At 41.7% G+C, this 15,927-nt stretch overlaps 1 protein-coding gene across 1 annotated transcript in view; it reads right to left on the bottom strand.

The window, feature by feature from the left end:
- Positions 1-2,559: 2,559 nt before the first annotated feature.
- LOC124551067 overlaps positions 2,560-15,927 on the bottom strand; it is an 86,535-nt gene continuing 73,167 nt past the window's right edge. Inside the window, exon 6 of the mRNA XM_047125954.1 lies at positions 2,560-3,695. Within this exon, the coding sequence (XP_046981910.1) occupies positions 2,994-3,695 (702 nt within the window). The 3' untranslated portion in view covers positions 2,560-2,993. The remainder of the gene's footprint in view (positions 3,696-15,927) is intronic.

Genomic DNA, 15,927 nt, shown 5'->3' with positions numbered 1-15,927 from the left:
GCGAGAAATTGGGCTGCCTGTTAGTTTCCTCTTAATGTCGCATCAGCATTTATTCTGACTATACTTCTTAGTAATTTCAGTGACAAATCTATACTTATAAAAATATGTGAGTGTGTTTGTTCCAGCAAAGCTCTGGTACGCCTGGAGTAACTTCAAATGGTCTTGGTTCACTTATACATCTTAATATATGGAAAGCATGCTGTTGCTGAAACACACCCTTAGCGGCTATAATGGCGGTGTGAATGTAGGAACGTCGCGGCATGTAAAAATAATGACACAAAGTACATTATTGTCCCATCCTCAGTTTTGTGCTTGTTGAATCTGTTGGTAAGAGTAAAAATGATATTCAACCCTATATGTCACCAAGGTTGTTAAGAGTACACAGTTTCGCTGGGAAGCCCTTACACATCGTCCACACAGTCCAGATCTCTCCCCATGCCATTTCATAGTTTTGGAGTCCAAAAGAGATAAATTCACGGCTGCTGATATGCTTTGGATGAAGAGCTGCACACCTGAGTACACTCATGGTTCCGTAGGCAGCCGCAAATATTTTTCCTTGAATACACTGACGACCTTGTCGCACAGTGGGGTAAATATATACAGTTATTACGATTATCTTTAAAATAACAAACAGTTTACTTACCCTGTTTTTCCAACAGTCTTGTTTCCATATGACTGTTCCTTATATTTTGCAATTCAGCCATTATGTTGCACTGTGTTAGTTCAAAATGGTTCAAATGGCTCTGAGTACTATGGGACTTAACTTCTGAGGTCATCAGTCCCCTAGAACTTAGAACTACTTAAACCTAACCAACCTAAGGACATCACACACATCCATGCCCAAGGCAGGATTCGAACCTGTGACCATAGCAGTTGCGTGGTTCCAAACTGTAGCTCCTAGAACTGCTCGGCCACCCCAGACGGCCACAGTGTTAGCATTTACATGAAAAATACTAGTTTTCACACACAGTCTTGTTTGAAAAAGATATGTTCCTACTGCTGAATGCATGGCAGTGTCGAAAACCTGCTTAAAATATCCACCACTTGGGTGGCAATGGAAATCTGCTCTTCATTATTGCACTATATAGTTCTGTGTGTTGTTTTTGAATACTTGGAACATCCAAGTAGTAAATGATTTCCCATTTCCTGTTTATGCTCTGCACATTAAGGAGAATTTGTTTGTGTTAGTCTATACAATATCACTTTATTTGAACAATGCACCAGCCCTATGCTAGCATGTTAATTAAGGAGGTCACTATTTTTCAAGACTAGAAACAGTGACTGAACGCTGAAAGGCATAATCAGTCTTAAATGATGATGATGATGATGTAGAAACAGTGGATGTACAAGTTATATGTCGGAATGGATGACCTGAATGTATCACAGTGTCTGCCATTTCTGTTCATGATCAAACCACCACTGAATGAAGCACCGCCTGTTATTGTGCATCCAGCCTGTAGAAGAAAGGAGTCCCATCCTGTGCTTTGTTTTGTAGCTGGCCTATAATTTCAGTGCAGTGTATGCCCATGTTGGCCTTAGCCCACACTAGGTTACTGATTTCACAGCATGTGTTTGCCTTTCTGATTAGCTCCAAAACGTTGTTTGTACATGACATAACGGGTATAACTGCAGATATTATTATATGTGGTGAGTTACTATGTACATACATGAGTGTGTTGATTGTTTTTTCTTTCTGTCTCAAACAGTCTTCCTACAAACATGTCGCAAGCTTTATGACCTGATATTTTCCACATGGTCGTAACTGCATTGTGAAGGGGACTACTCCTGTCAGTATTCACTAACCGTCTTGCGTCCACACATGAATATTTGAACACCTGACCTGGTGGCCAGAGGAAAACAGAGATTAATGGCTTGCTTCTGCCATGTGTACTTGGAGGTACTACAAAACCTAAAAACATACTACTTGTAATAGTATAATTATGTAATAGTATTATTATATAATAGTACTACTACTCTGCAAATGACATACATTCTGGCATAATGTTATTCAATGCACCATCCCTAGTCACCGATTGAAGCATCTGTACTTAAACCCATTGCACCCTGTTTATCTGCACACTCCATATTTTATGATCTAGATATTTTAAGGTATTTTTGGGTCTCAAATTTCGAATCTCAACATGGTGCAAAAATTGGTAACTTACTTTAAGTGCTCATAAATATAAAATCATGCACTACACAAAACAGAAAAAATGTAGTATCATATCACCACAATATCAAATCCCTACTGGAATCGATGAACTCACAAAATATGTGGGCACAACAATTTGTAGCAAATTTATGGCTCCTTTAACACTCAATGAGAAACGTTGATAACAGGAGAGCTTAGCCAGGAATAGATTGTGTACTTCTGTGGAAACAAAAGCTACAGGAGATCAAAATAAGCAAGTCAAAGGATCTGTCAAATTGAATAACAAACACGAGAAATGCCTTAATTCTGATGAAGAAAAACAAATTACGAAAGACTGTCAGAAGACAACGGAAAGAGCTTAGAACTGATTCCCATATGCCTGATAGTCTTTCCAGCACTCAAGCACATATGAAAGAATGCTTCTTTATTTATTTATTATGGCTTTTGGTTTCATGACTACACAACCAACCCTAGGGTAAACACACCAGCAGCAATTGCATAGTTTGAATTATTATCTAAGTACAAATTTCAGTGTGGTTATGGTGAAAAAAGTTTAAATTTTATAACACTGATATACACACACTCCACTTATCTCTGTGCAAAATTTAATTTAAAGTCAGTTACAACAAAAGATGCATTACTTTAAGTTAACAAATGCATACAAATACACTGCACTTTATGTGCCCAATTTGCCTTCTGGCTGGCAAGTGATTGGATCATAGATTCAGCAGCCACTGATCACACAACATATCATGATGAACGATTTTCAGCACTTTTCCATCCCCTTCTGAAGTCCATATTGCTAATAATTCCGCTAAAATGCTATTAGGTGATGATGAATCTAGTTGAAAGTATTCATGATTAGCACTGATATTAAAATGAAAATGAATATTTCAAGTACATGAAGAAATCCATTGCCAGTAACATTGGCACCTTCCCTCTGCACTGCACTGACCAGTGGCTTATCTCCATCCCCATCCTGCCAATCAAATTCTGCCCGCTGTCCATGTTGCCTGTCTTCCATGCCGGGCCATTGCCATGTTTTGCCAGCACATCCAAATCTGCTTTCATGAGCAGCCAGAGAGCTGTCCAGCTGAGATGGACTCTCAACCGTATCTCTTTCTAAATTTGTAAGCGCACGTTGATTGTTGGCATCACCAGTTTCTGCACTGTGATATAGTGACGAGTATATGCCACTCTCGTCACTATACTTCAAGTGCCACGGTTGTGTCTGGCTACTGTAACTGATGTCACTCTCATTGCTATACTTCAAGTAGGTGTGCTGCGGTTGTGTCTGGCTACTGCAACTGGCGGCTGTTGAAGACCTCACTTCCTGCAGCACCATGTTACCCTCTACCCGGAGTGCAGTGACCCCAAACAGGATCTCTGTGGCACAGCTAGGTATGTGGCTCTCTCCCCACATAAGTCCATGTGCTGGAGGTCGAATCCTCGACCATTGTGGATGAACATATTTGGGCTTCACTTTCTTCCCCTTCTGCGAAAGAGTCGTTCTGATCTTCCCATGTAAGAGCATGCTGCGCACCTGAAAACAAATATGAATCTTAAACATATAACTGCAACACAGTGGTAGACCTGCATCTATTTTGTACTGTTTTTACGATGGGTGTTGAATAAGTAATGCTAGACTACTTTTTTCTGGGGCTATTTAAGTTGAAGAAAATGCGGAATTTGTTTTGGGATCGTCGAACATTACTGCTTCAGCCCTTATAGTTTCATAAAGTTCCAATAGCTGGTGGAACTATATGTTGCCTTCAAAATGTCGTCTGTAACGGAACTGCGCTCGAAGCACAGAGCTGTCACTGAGTTTCGTTTGACAGAAAATCACATCATTGCAGATATTCATAGGTGCTTGCAGAATACCAGTGAACGAAAGCATGGCAAGTCGTTGGGTGAGGCATCTGCCATCACAACAAGGAATAATGTGTATTGGAATCTTGAATAACACCAATCTGCTTTTAGGAAAAAAAAAAAAAAAAAAAAAAAAGTGTTGCGTTACTTATTGAACGCCTCTCATACATAAAATAGTGCATGTGCTGACTGTTGCCACTAATCTATGTTTTTCCAAAAAACACATCAGCTAAACCAATCCTGGGTCATCCCTTGTGTTCTACAATACATTTATTTATTGTTTAGAGTGAACCCTTCAGTGCACTGAATTCAGTAGTATTAAATTCGAAGTGGAGTGTCACTACTACAGTATGATCTTAGCTCAGCGATGACGGAAGAGTCCAGAGATATTCTGCGACAATCAGTGGTATTCAACGAGAGGTAGGTCTTCTCAGAATATGTGTTTGATGGCAGCCAAAACATTAACAAGAGATTCTTTACGATGGCACTCAATGATGCGATCATCACTTAATGAATTTACAGAAGCAAATTAATGAAACACACACACACACACACACACACACACACACACACACACACACACACACACACACACACACATCCATCTGCACATACACAGACACAAGCAGACATTTGTAAAGGCAAAGAGTTTGGGCAGAGACGTCAGTCGAGGCAGAAGTACAGAGGCAAAGATGTTGTTGAATGACAGGTGAGGTATGAGCGGCGGCAACTTGAAATTAGCGGAGGTTGAGGCCTGGTGGGTAACGGGAAGAGAGGATATACTGAAGGGCAAGTTCCCATCTCCAGAGTTCTGACAGGTTGGTGTTAGTGGGAAGTATCCAGATAACCCGGATGGTGTAACACTGTGCCAAGATGTGCTGGCCGTGCACCAAGGCATGTTTAGCCACAGGGTGATCCTCATTACCAACAAACACTGTCTGCCTGTGTCCATTCATGCGAATGGACAGTTTGTTGCTGGTCATTCCCACATAGAAAGCTTCACAGTGTAGGCAGGTCAGTTGGTAAGTCACATGGGTGCTTTCACATGTGGCTCTGCCTTTGATCTTGTACACCTTCCAGGTTACAGGACTGGAGTAGGTGGTGGTGGGAGGGTGCATGGGACAGGTTTTACACTGGGGGCAGTTACAAGGGTAGGAGCCAGAGGGTAGGGAAGGTGGTTTGGGTATTTCATAGGGATGAACCAAGAGGTTACGAAGGTTAGGTGGACGGCGGAAAGACACTCTTGTTGGAGTGGGGAGGATTTCATGAAGGATGGATCTCATTTCAGGGCAGGATTTAAGGAAGTCGTATTCCTGCTGGAGAGCCACATTCAGAGTCTGATCCAGTCCCAGAAAGAATCATGTCACAAGTGAGGCACTTTTGGGGTTCTTCTGTGGGAGGTTCTGGGTTTGAGGGGATGAGGAAGTGGCTCTGGTAATTTGCTTCTGCGCCAGGTCGGGAGGGTAGTTGCAGAATGCGAAAGCTGTTTTCAGGTTGTTGGTGTAATGGTGCAGGGATTCCGGACTGGAGCAGATTCGTTTGCCACGAAGACCTAGGCTGTAGGGAAGGGACCGTTTGATGTGGAATGGGTGGCAGCTGTCATAATGGAGGTACTGTTGGTTGTTGGTGGGTTTGATGTGGACGGATGTATGAAGCTGGCCATTGGACAGATGGAGGCCAACGTCAAGGAAAGTGGCATGGATTTGGAGTAGGACCAGGTGAATCTCATGGAGCAAAAGGAGTTGAGGTTGGAGAGCAAATTCTGGAGTTCTTCTTCACTGTGAGTCCAGATCATGAAGATGTCATCAATAAATCCGTACCAAACTTTGGGTTGGCAGGCCTGGGTAACCAAGAAGGCTTCCTCTAAGCGACCAATAAATAGGTTGGCGTACGAGGGGGCCATCCTGGTACCCATGGCTGTTCCCTTTCTTGGTATGTCTGGCCTTCGAAAGTGAAGAAGTTGTGAGTCAGGATGAAGCTGGCTACAATAATGAGGAAAGAGGTTTTAGGTTACCCACCAGGCCTCAACCTAAGCTAATTTCAAGTTGCCGCCGCTCATACCTCACCCGTCATTCAACAACATCTTTGCCTCTGTACTTCCACATCAACTGACATGTCTGCCCAAACTCTTTGCCTTTACAAATGTCTGCTTGACTGTGTGTGTGTGTGTGTGTGTGTGTGTGTGTGTGTGTGTGTGTGTGTGTGTGTGTGTGTGTGTGTGTGTGATGTGGAATGGGTGGCAGCTGTCATAATGGAGGTACTGTTGGTTGTTGGTGGGTTTGATGTGGACGGATGTATGAAGCTGGCCATTGGACAGATGGAGGCCAACGTCAAGGAAAGTGGCATGGATTTGGAGTAGGACCAGGTGAACCTGTGACAGGTGTACCTGTCGTTTTTCCCCCCTAAGGTAAGTCTTTCCGCTCCTGGGATTGGAATGACTCCTTACCCTCTCCCTAAAACCCACATCCTTTTGTCTTTCCCTCTCCTTCCCTCTTTCCTGATGAAGCAACCGTGGGTTGCGAAAGCCTGAATTTTGTGTGTATGTTTGTGTTTGTTTGTGTGTCTATCAACATGCCAGCGCTTTCGTTTGGTAAGTTACATCATCTTTGTTTTTAGATATATTTTTCCCACGTGGAATGTTTCCCTCTTATATATATACACTCCTGGAAATTGAAATAAGAACACCGTGAATTCATTGTCCCAGGAAGGGGAAACTTTATTGACACATTCCTGGGGTCAGATACATCACATGATCACACTGACAGAACCACAGGCACATAGACACAGGCAACAGAGCATGCACAATGTCGGCACTAGTACAGTGTATATCCACCTTTCGCAGCAATGCAGGCTGCTATTCTCCCATGGAGACGATCGTAGAGATGCTGGATGTAGTCCTGTGGAACGGCTTGCCATGCCATTTCCACCTGGCGCCTCAGTTGGACCAGCGTTCGTGCTGGACGTGCAGACCGCGTGAGACGACGCTTCATCCAGTCCCAAACATGCTCAATGGGGGACAGATCCGGAGATCTTGCTGGCCAGGATAGTTGACTTACACCTCCTAGAGCACGTTGGGTGGCACGGGATACATGCGGACGTGCATTGTCCTGTTGGAACAGCAAGTTCCCTTGCCGGTCTAGGAATGGTAGAACGATGGGTTCGATGACGGTTTGGATGTACCGTGCACTATTCAGTGTCCCCTCGACGATCACCAGTGGTGTACGGCCAGTGTAGGAGATCGCTCCCCACACCATGATGCCGGGTGTTGGCCCTGTGTGCCTCGGTCGTATGCGGTCCTGGTTGTGGCGCTCACCTGCACGGCGCCAAACACGCATACGACCATCATTGGCACCAAGGCAGAAGCGACTCTCATCGCTGAAGACGACACGTCTCCATTCGTCCCTCCATTCACGCCTGTCGCGACACCACTGGAGGCGGGCTGCACGATGTTGGGGCGTGAGCGGAAGACGGCCTAACGGTGTACGAGACCGTAGCCCAGCTTCATGGAGACGGTTGCGAATGGTCCTCGCCGATACCCCAGGAGCAACAGTGTCCCTAATTTGCTGGGAAGTGGCGGTGCGGTCCCCTACGGCACTGCGTAGGATCCTACGGTCTTGGCGTGCATCCGTGCGTCGCTGCGGTCCGGTCCCAGGTCGACGGGCACGTGCACCTTCCGCCGACCACTGGCGACAACATCGATGTACTGTGGAGACCTCACGCCCCACGTGTTGAGCAATTCGGCGGTACGTCCAGCCGGCCTCCCGCATACCCACTATACGCCCTCGCTCAAAGTCCGTCAACTGCACATACGGTTCACGTCCACGCTGTCGCGGCATGCTACCAGTGTTAAAGACTGCGATGGAGCTCCGTATGCCACGGCAAACTGGCTGACACTGACGGCGGCGGTGCACAAATGCTGCGCAGCTAGCGCCATTCGACGGCCAACACCGCGGTTCCTGGTGTGTCCTCTGTGCCGTGCGTGTGATCATTGCTTGTACAGCCCTCTCGCAGTGTCCGGAGCAAGTATGGTGGGTCTGACACACCGGTGTCAATGTGTTCTTTTTTCCATTTCCAGGAGTGTATATAAAATGAAATCATAAAAGTTACCGGTATTATAATTTTGCAGTACAAAAACATTTACCATAACTTCCTTGAAATTGAATGGTATGAAATTTCAATATATCCATAACCCATTAGATTCATATTATTGATCATTTTTATTCGAAGACACATACCTCATTCTCGTAGATTGAGCGCTTTTGAGGCAGAAGTCTTTATTATTTCATCATGCCAGTTTGACTTAAAAGCAGACTGATTAGCAATTTAACATATAGTCCATCACCTACCCAGTTAATTATTACTATTGTAAATCTACTTTCTTTGTGTTTAGTATGCCTTGTTGGTGTGTGACTGCTTGAGCCTGTGACTGAGTGTTCGTATTTGGGGTCCTTATAGGAGTGTCAGGCAGTGCAGTAACAGAGAAGTTTGTTTATGCATGTAGTTTGCGATTGATTAGATGTATTTTAGCAAACTAGTACCAACGTTTTGCGGATGTTCAGATTAGTAGTAAAGATAGTGTTGCTACAGGTTCTGGAAAACAGGGAATATCAGGGAATTTCAAACACGTCGGAAAATATTAGGGAAATTTGAATTACTATTACTTCTCCCCATCCTACAACTCCTCTCAGCTTGCAGTCAGTGCTGCCACCATTTCTTGCCGCTAGCCTAGCAGTGCCAACGACAGGCAGGGAGATATGAGAAGGGTTTGTTTGGGTCTGAGTCTCAGAGACAAGACGGCACGGCCGGAGACTGCAGTCATGTATGCATGAGCTGTCTGAATTATTGTGTGAATGTGTGTGTGCTCTTGTTTTCTGACAAAATATGTGGCTGAAAATTTAGTCTTGACAGTGTGATTCTTTTCTATGTGGCTGTCTGCAGCTTGGCACCGTCTTTATGGTGAGTTCCTACCTATCAGTATTATTGATTCTCAGAGTATTTGAACAACTTATCTGTTGCATGGATTAATCACCATGGTCTCATTTCATCAACATGGTGTCTGTGGCTCGCCAATAGCTGGTGGCACTATTGGATTTCCATGACGGGCCAAAACTGGAGGCTGTTCCTGCAGTTATCTGTAATGGGTTCGGCCTGCCAGTCTGAAGCCATTCGGTTCTCACTAATGTGTAGGCCCTGCCCATCGGATCTAGTCTCACCCATCTTCCCACAGGCCAAGTCTGTTTGTATGTGCCATAATCCAGTGAATTTTCATGGTTTTTCCATGGACCCAACATTGTGCTGCTCCTCAGCAGGACACACTCAGAGATTGGGACTGTCTCATCCCCAAGTACATTGTACAGCGTGGCGTTTTATTCACATTATGGCACTTCAAAAGTAGTTTATATGTTAAGAAGCATCGACAAGAAGAAGAAGAAAATTGTTTCAGCCACTGGCGGTTCTTAGGTTATGAACTCATATATTTGTCGAAAGAGAAATTACACAATACCTGTAAATTAACAGATATAAAACAGCGGGTAATAACCGACAATAATGATCATAGTAGAACGAACATTTGATTGGCAAACATCTACAATGTTGGTTTACACAATTCTTGCCAGCCTTATACACTTCTTTCAAGAGGCCTGAGGTTATATCTCAAATCAGTGAAGGTATTATACATCTGTCTTGCAACTCCAAGGAAATCCATATTTCTGTCACCACATGTGTTTCATTTTATTGAAATAAAATAACATCAGTTATCTAAATGAAACACATACGATATACCATTTGGCTTGCTTTCTCCATCTAAAAGCGCTTCATTACAGAAGATGTTCATGTTAATTCTTAAGATTTTTACTCACATAAGGAAACGCCATCTGCTTGCTTTTTTTTTTTTTTTTTTTTTTTTTTTTTTTAGATATTTCCTCGTTTGCAGTTTTGTTTCTTGTACTGTAGCTACAAAGACACATTGTCAACTTATCAAAATTTGTCCACGAGAAATGCTAAGGCATTCCCAGAGTCCAACGAAAGCTTACAGAAGTCACCACTGTCATGTGAAATTTTACAACAACTGGTAAAGACACATCAGAATCAGGTTTTGTGTCAATATTTTTTGAATGAACACAACACACATCATCTTAACTGAACTACTATATAGAAACACACTGCACAAACCGCAAATTTTCTAGAATCTGTTCATCACATGCTTAGAGAAACACAAGCTGAGAAAAAAATCATAAACCACTTAGGGAAGAAATAAAAAAAAATCATAGGAAGAGAACAGAAAAATCACAGAAGGAAATGACATTGAAAATACAAAATTTATCAGTAATGGAAGAAATTAAAAATGATAATCAGCCAATAAACAGTTCTGTAAATCAGCGTAATGACAAGGACAAATTGTCAGCTAAAATCAACACTGTAGTTCTGAGTGAAATAGTTACACAGATAAAAGAACAGAACAAACATATAAACACAACAGTAAAAGAAAGTAGTGAACAAGTGGAAACTTTGACACTAAGTTCTGAAGAATTAATCAGTGAAACACATTTGCGCAATGACAAAGTAAAAAAAAAAAAATTCAAGGAAAACAATGTATCATTGCAGCTAATGGAGAACAAGAAATTGAACATCTGGCTGTCCCAACCTGTGAAGAACATGAACAAAAAACAGCTGTCATTTCGAGTAAGATATGCCGAAACTCAGATAACTCTTCACTAGTTTGTTCTTCACATATAAAGATACACGAAGCTTTGATGCAGCATACGGACAGTCATGTAAGACTTTATGGAACAAAAGCTTACACACAGTAAAAGAAATTGCAATTGCAATGATCTTGGTCATTCTTACATTTTTTTCATTTTCAGTACCTATTCATGGCATTTAGGTGACTTTGTTAGAACAGTTTCTCTCGCAGTCAAAAACTGAACAGGATTGGCGGCATACCAGCAAAGGTTTGTGGATACGGAAAGGTTACAGTTATGTTTACAAACATTTTCATACAGTCAACTTAGGCAATTATTTTCTTATACAAAAATGCACTCACACATAAGACATTGAACAGACCTTGCGCAGTTATACTTACCATTAGAGCACAATAATAACGGAAATTCAATTTCATGGTAGACTCGTCTTCTGTCGCTAACCATTTAGTCGATAAGTACAAGGAACTTTCTTCTACTGTCCTAATGTCAATATGTTGTTGTTGTGGTCATCAGTCCAGAGACTGGTTTGATGCAGCTCTCCATGCTACTCTATCCTGTGCAAGCTTCTTCATCTCCCAGTAACTACTGCAACCTACATCCTTCTCAATCTGCTTAGTGTATTCATCTCTTGGTCTCCCTCTACGATTTTTACCCTCCGCGCTCCCCTCCAATACTAAATTGGTGATCCCTTGATGACTCAGAACATGTCCTACCAACCGATCCCTTCTTCTAGTCAAGTTGTGCCACGAACTTCTCTTCTCCCCAATTCTATTCAGTACCTCTTCATTAGTTATGTGACCTACCCATCTAATCTTCAGCATTCTTCCGTAGCACCACATTTCGAAAGCTTCTATTCTCGTCTTGTCCAAACTATTTATTGTCCACGTTTCACTTCCATACACAGCTACACCCCATACAAATACTTTCAGAAACGACTTCCTTACATTTAAATCTATACTTGATGTTAACAAATTTTTCTTCTTCAAAACGCTTTCCTTACCATTGCCAGTCTGCATTTTATATCCTCTCTACTTCGACCATCATCAGTTATTTTGCTCCCCAAATAGCAAAACTCCTTTACTAATTTAAGTGTCTCATTTCCTAATCTAATTCCTTCAGCATCATCCGACTTAATTCGACTACATTCCATCATCCTCGTTTTCTTTTGTTGATGTTCATCTTATATCCTCCTTTCAAGACACTATCCATTCCGTTCAACTGCTCTTCCAAGTTCTTTGCTGTCTCTGAATTACAATGTCATCGGCGAACCTCAAAGTTTTTATTTCTTCTCCATGGATTTTAATACCTACTCCAAATTTTTCTTTTGTTTCCTTTACTGCTTGCTCAATATACAGATTGAATAACACAGCCCCATCTCACTCCCTTCCCAACCACTGCTCCCCTTTCATGTCCCTCGACTCTTATAACTGCCACCTGGTTTCTGTACAAATTGTACATAGCCTTTCGCTCCCTGTATTTTACCCGTGCCACCTTCAGAATTTGAAAGAGAGTATTCCAGTCAACATTGTCAAAAGCTTTCTCTAAGTCACCAAAGCTAGAAACGTAGGTTTGCCTTTCCTTAATCTATCTCCTAAGGTAAGGTGAAGGGGCAGTATTGCCTCACGTGTTCCGATATTTCTACGGAATCCAAACTTCTACTAGTTTTTCCATTCGTCTGTAAAGAATTCGCGTCAGTATTTTGCAGCCGCGATTTATTAAACTGATAGTTCAGTAATTTTCAGATATGTCAGCACCTACTTTCTTTCGGATTGGAATTATTATATTCTTCTTGAAGTATGAGGGTATTTCGCCTGTCTCACACATCTTGCTCACCAGATGGTAGAGTTTTGTAAGGACTGGCTCTCCCAAGGCCATCAGTAGTTCCAATGGAATGTTGTCTACTCCCAGGGCCTTGTTTCGACTCAGGTCTTTTAGTGCTCTGTCAAATTCTTCACGCAGTATCATATCTCCCATTTCATCTTCATCTACATCCTCCTCCATTTCCATAATATTGTCCTCAAGTACGTCACCCTTGTATAGGCCCTCTATATATTCCTTCCACCTTTCTGCTTTCCCTTCTTTGCTTAGAACTGGGTTTCCTTCTGAGCTCTTGATTTTCATACAAGTGGTTCTCTTTTCTCCAAAGGGCTCTTTAATTTTCCTGTAGGCAGTATCTATCTTACCCTTAGTGAGATAAGCCTCTACATCCTTACATTTGTCCTCTAGCCATCCATGCTTAGCCAGTTTGCACTTCCTGTCGATCTCATTCTTGAGACGTTTGTATTCCTTTTTGCCTGCTTCATTTACTGCATTTTATATTTTCTCCTTTCATCAATTAAATTCAATATATCTTCCGTTACCCAAGGATTTCTACTAGCCCTCATCTTTTAACCTACTTGATCCTCTGCTGCCTTCACTACTTCACCCCTCAAAGCTACCCATTCTTCTTCTACTGTATTTCTTTCCCCCATTCCTGTCAATCGTTCCCTAATGCTCTCCCTGAAACACTCTACAACCTCCGGTTCTTTCAGTTTATCCAGGTCCCATCTCCTTAAATTCACACCTTTTACCAGATTTTTCATTTTTAATCTACAGTTCATAACCTATAGATTGTGGTCAGTGTCCACATCTGCCCCTGGAAATGTCTTACAATTTAAAACTTGGTTACTAAATCTCTGTCTTACCATTATATAATCTGTCTCAAACCTGTCAGTATCTCAAGGCTTCTTCAATGTATAGAACCTTCTTTTATGATTCTTGAACCAAGTGTTAGCTATGATTAAATTGTGCTCTGTGCAAAATTCTACCAGAAGGCTTCCTCTTTCATTTCTTACCCCCAATCCATATTCACTTACTAAGTTTCCTTCTCTCCCTTTTCCTACTACCGAATTCCAGTCACCCATGAGTGTTAAATTTTCGTCTCCCTTCACTATCTGAATAATTTCTTTTATTTCATCATACATTTCTTCGTCATCTGCAGAGTTAGCTGGCACATAAACTTATACTACTGTAGTAGGCCTAGGCTTCGTGACTATCTTGGCTACAAGAATGCCTTCACTATGCTGTTCGTAGCAGCTTATCCACGCTCCTAGTTTTTTATTTATTATTAAACCTGCTCCTGCATTAGCCCTATTTGATTTTGTATTTACAACCCTGGATTCACTTGACCAGAAGTCTTGTTCCTCCTGCCATCGAACTTCACTAATTCCCACTACATTTAGCTTTAACATATTCATTTCCCTTTTTAAATTTTCTAACCTACCTGCCTGATTAAGGGATCTGACATTCCACGCTCCGATCCGTAGAACGCCAGTTTTCTTTCTCCTGCTAACGACGTCCTCTTGAGTAGTCCCCACCCGGAGATCCGAATGGGGGATTATTTTACCTCCAGAATATTTTACCCAAGAGGACGCCATCATCATTGAATCATACAGTAAAGCTGCATGCCCTCGGGAGAAATTACGGCTGTAGTTTCCCCTTGCTTTCAGCTGTTCGCAGTACCAGCACAGCAAGACTGTTCTGGTTAGTGTTACAAGGCCAGATCAGTCAACCATCCAGACTGTTGCCCCTGCAACTACCGAAAAGGCTGCTCCCCCTCTTCAGGAACCACACGTTTGTCTGTCCCCAGATACCCTCCATTGTAGTTGTACCTATGGTACGGCCATCCGTATTGCTGAGGCACATAAGCCTCCCCACCAGTGGCAAGGTCCATGGTTCGTGGGGGGGAATGTCAGTATGTTGAAAGTAATTTACTGACTTGAGAGCCATGATTAAGAATGAGTCATACTTGCGGCAAAGAACATTCCGAAACTGAAAAATTGAAAACTTTGATTACAAGCATTTTATGACTTTAACAAGATGTGACCCAGTTAAAAGTAAAAAAAAAAAAAAATGAAAAATCACTGGCATTTAATAAATATTTTACCCCATTAGCAAAGATGTAGAGAAAAACAAACGGCATTTTCATTTAAGCTTGACTGTGGCACACACATAAGAATACACAACAGGAATGTACCACAGAACAGCACCTTGGAATTCCAGCAGTAATTAATGAGTCACATCACACAAAATATAATGCTCCTACAGCACTAAACTTTTTTCACTCGTAAAAATATCTAGAACATCTTACTGATCATCCCAGGAATTTTGCTCTCAGTAAACATTTTGTAATATGAAATTTTCGAAAGTAAAACGCAGACTGGCGAGACAGGGATGCAGCTTTGAACACAATTATTTTTACGTACAACATTAGCAGTCATGACTTACAAAATGAAAGTTGCCTATTATATTTATGTCATTTATTGTGTTTGATCAAAATGTATGTTCTCTGTATAAATTGTTACTATAGGATGTGGCACCATTAGTACAAAAATTATGTAGAGTATAGTACTGTTGGGAGCTCTCATGAGTCATTTAAGATGTGTAAGGAGGAAACAAAGAGAAAAAGGTAAGAAAGATAAAGAAATGGCTGGATGACAACAGTGAATGAAGGTATCGTGACTTGAGACAATACAGGCTACCGATATTATTATAGGACTCGTAGAGTTGTACATGACAATGTTGTAGAAACTGAAATGATTCGGACACACAAGAGCAAGGGATGTCATCATATTTCGCATGTCAAACCGTATATAGAATAATTAAATTGAAATGATTCAGACCCACAAGAGCGAGGGGTGTCATTCTATTTGGCATATCAAACCATATGTGGAATAATTCTATTTACCAATGTTGTACCCATGTAGAGGACTACATGTCACCTATTCAAAAATATTTCTTGCATTGCAGAGCACAGCAACAGTTAGCAATAAACAATGCTATAGCACTGCATGACAGAGCCACTCCCGTCGCGCAACAAACTTAATTTATTCCGCAACAGATCAAGTGATTTGCTGCAATGATGCATACGCTGGAGAAACTGCTATGAACTTTGAAATTTCATCTAGAATCCAAATAGAAATAAATAATTTCTAATAAAATGAACATTGACAGTATTTTTTTAAAACAGTTCAGAGAGGGAACACTGGTTATCAGCAATGCACTGTCCTCTCCAATATTATTTTTGGCTATACACAGTGTTGTTAATACAGAGACATATAACATTTTCTACCACTTTTGATGAGGTGTACATGATGTTATAGGATGGTAATTGTGTTGTCTGGAAAGAAAAGTGATAGGTATTTTGATGTAAGAAGTTTTTCAGAA

This window comes from Schistocerca americana, chromosome 9 (assembly GCF_021461395.2).
Source record: "Schistocerca americana isolate TAMUIC-IGC-003095 chromosome 9, iqSchAmer2.1, whole genome shotgun sequence".
NCBI lineage: Eukaryota > Metazoa > Arthropoda > Insecta > Orthoptera > Acrididae > Schistocerca > Schistocerca americana.
The sequence above is the reverse complement of the archived record's forward strand: the minus strand, read 5'-3'. Positions and strand labels throughout refer to the sequence as shown.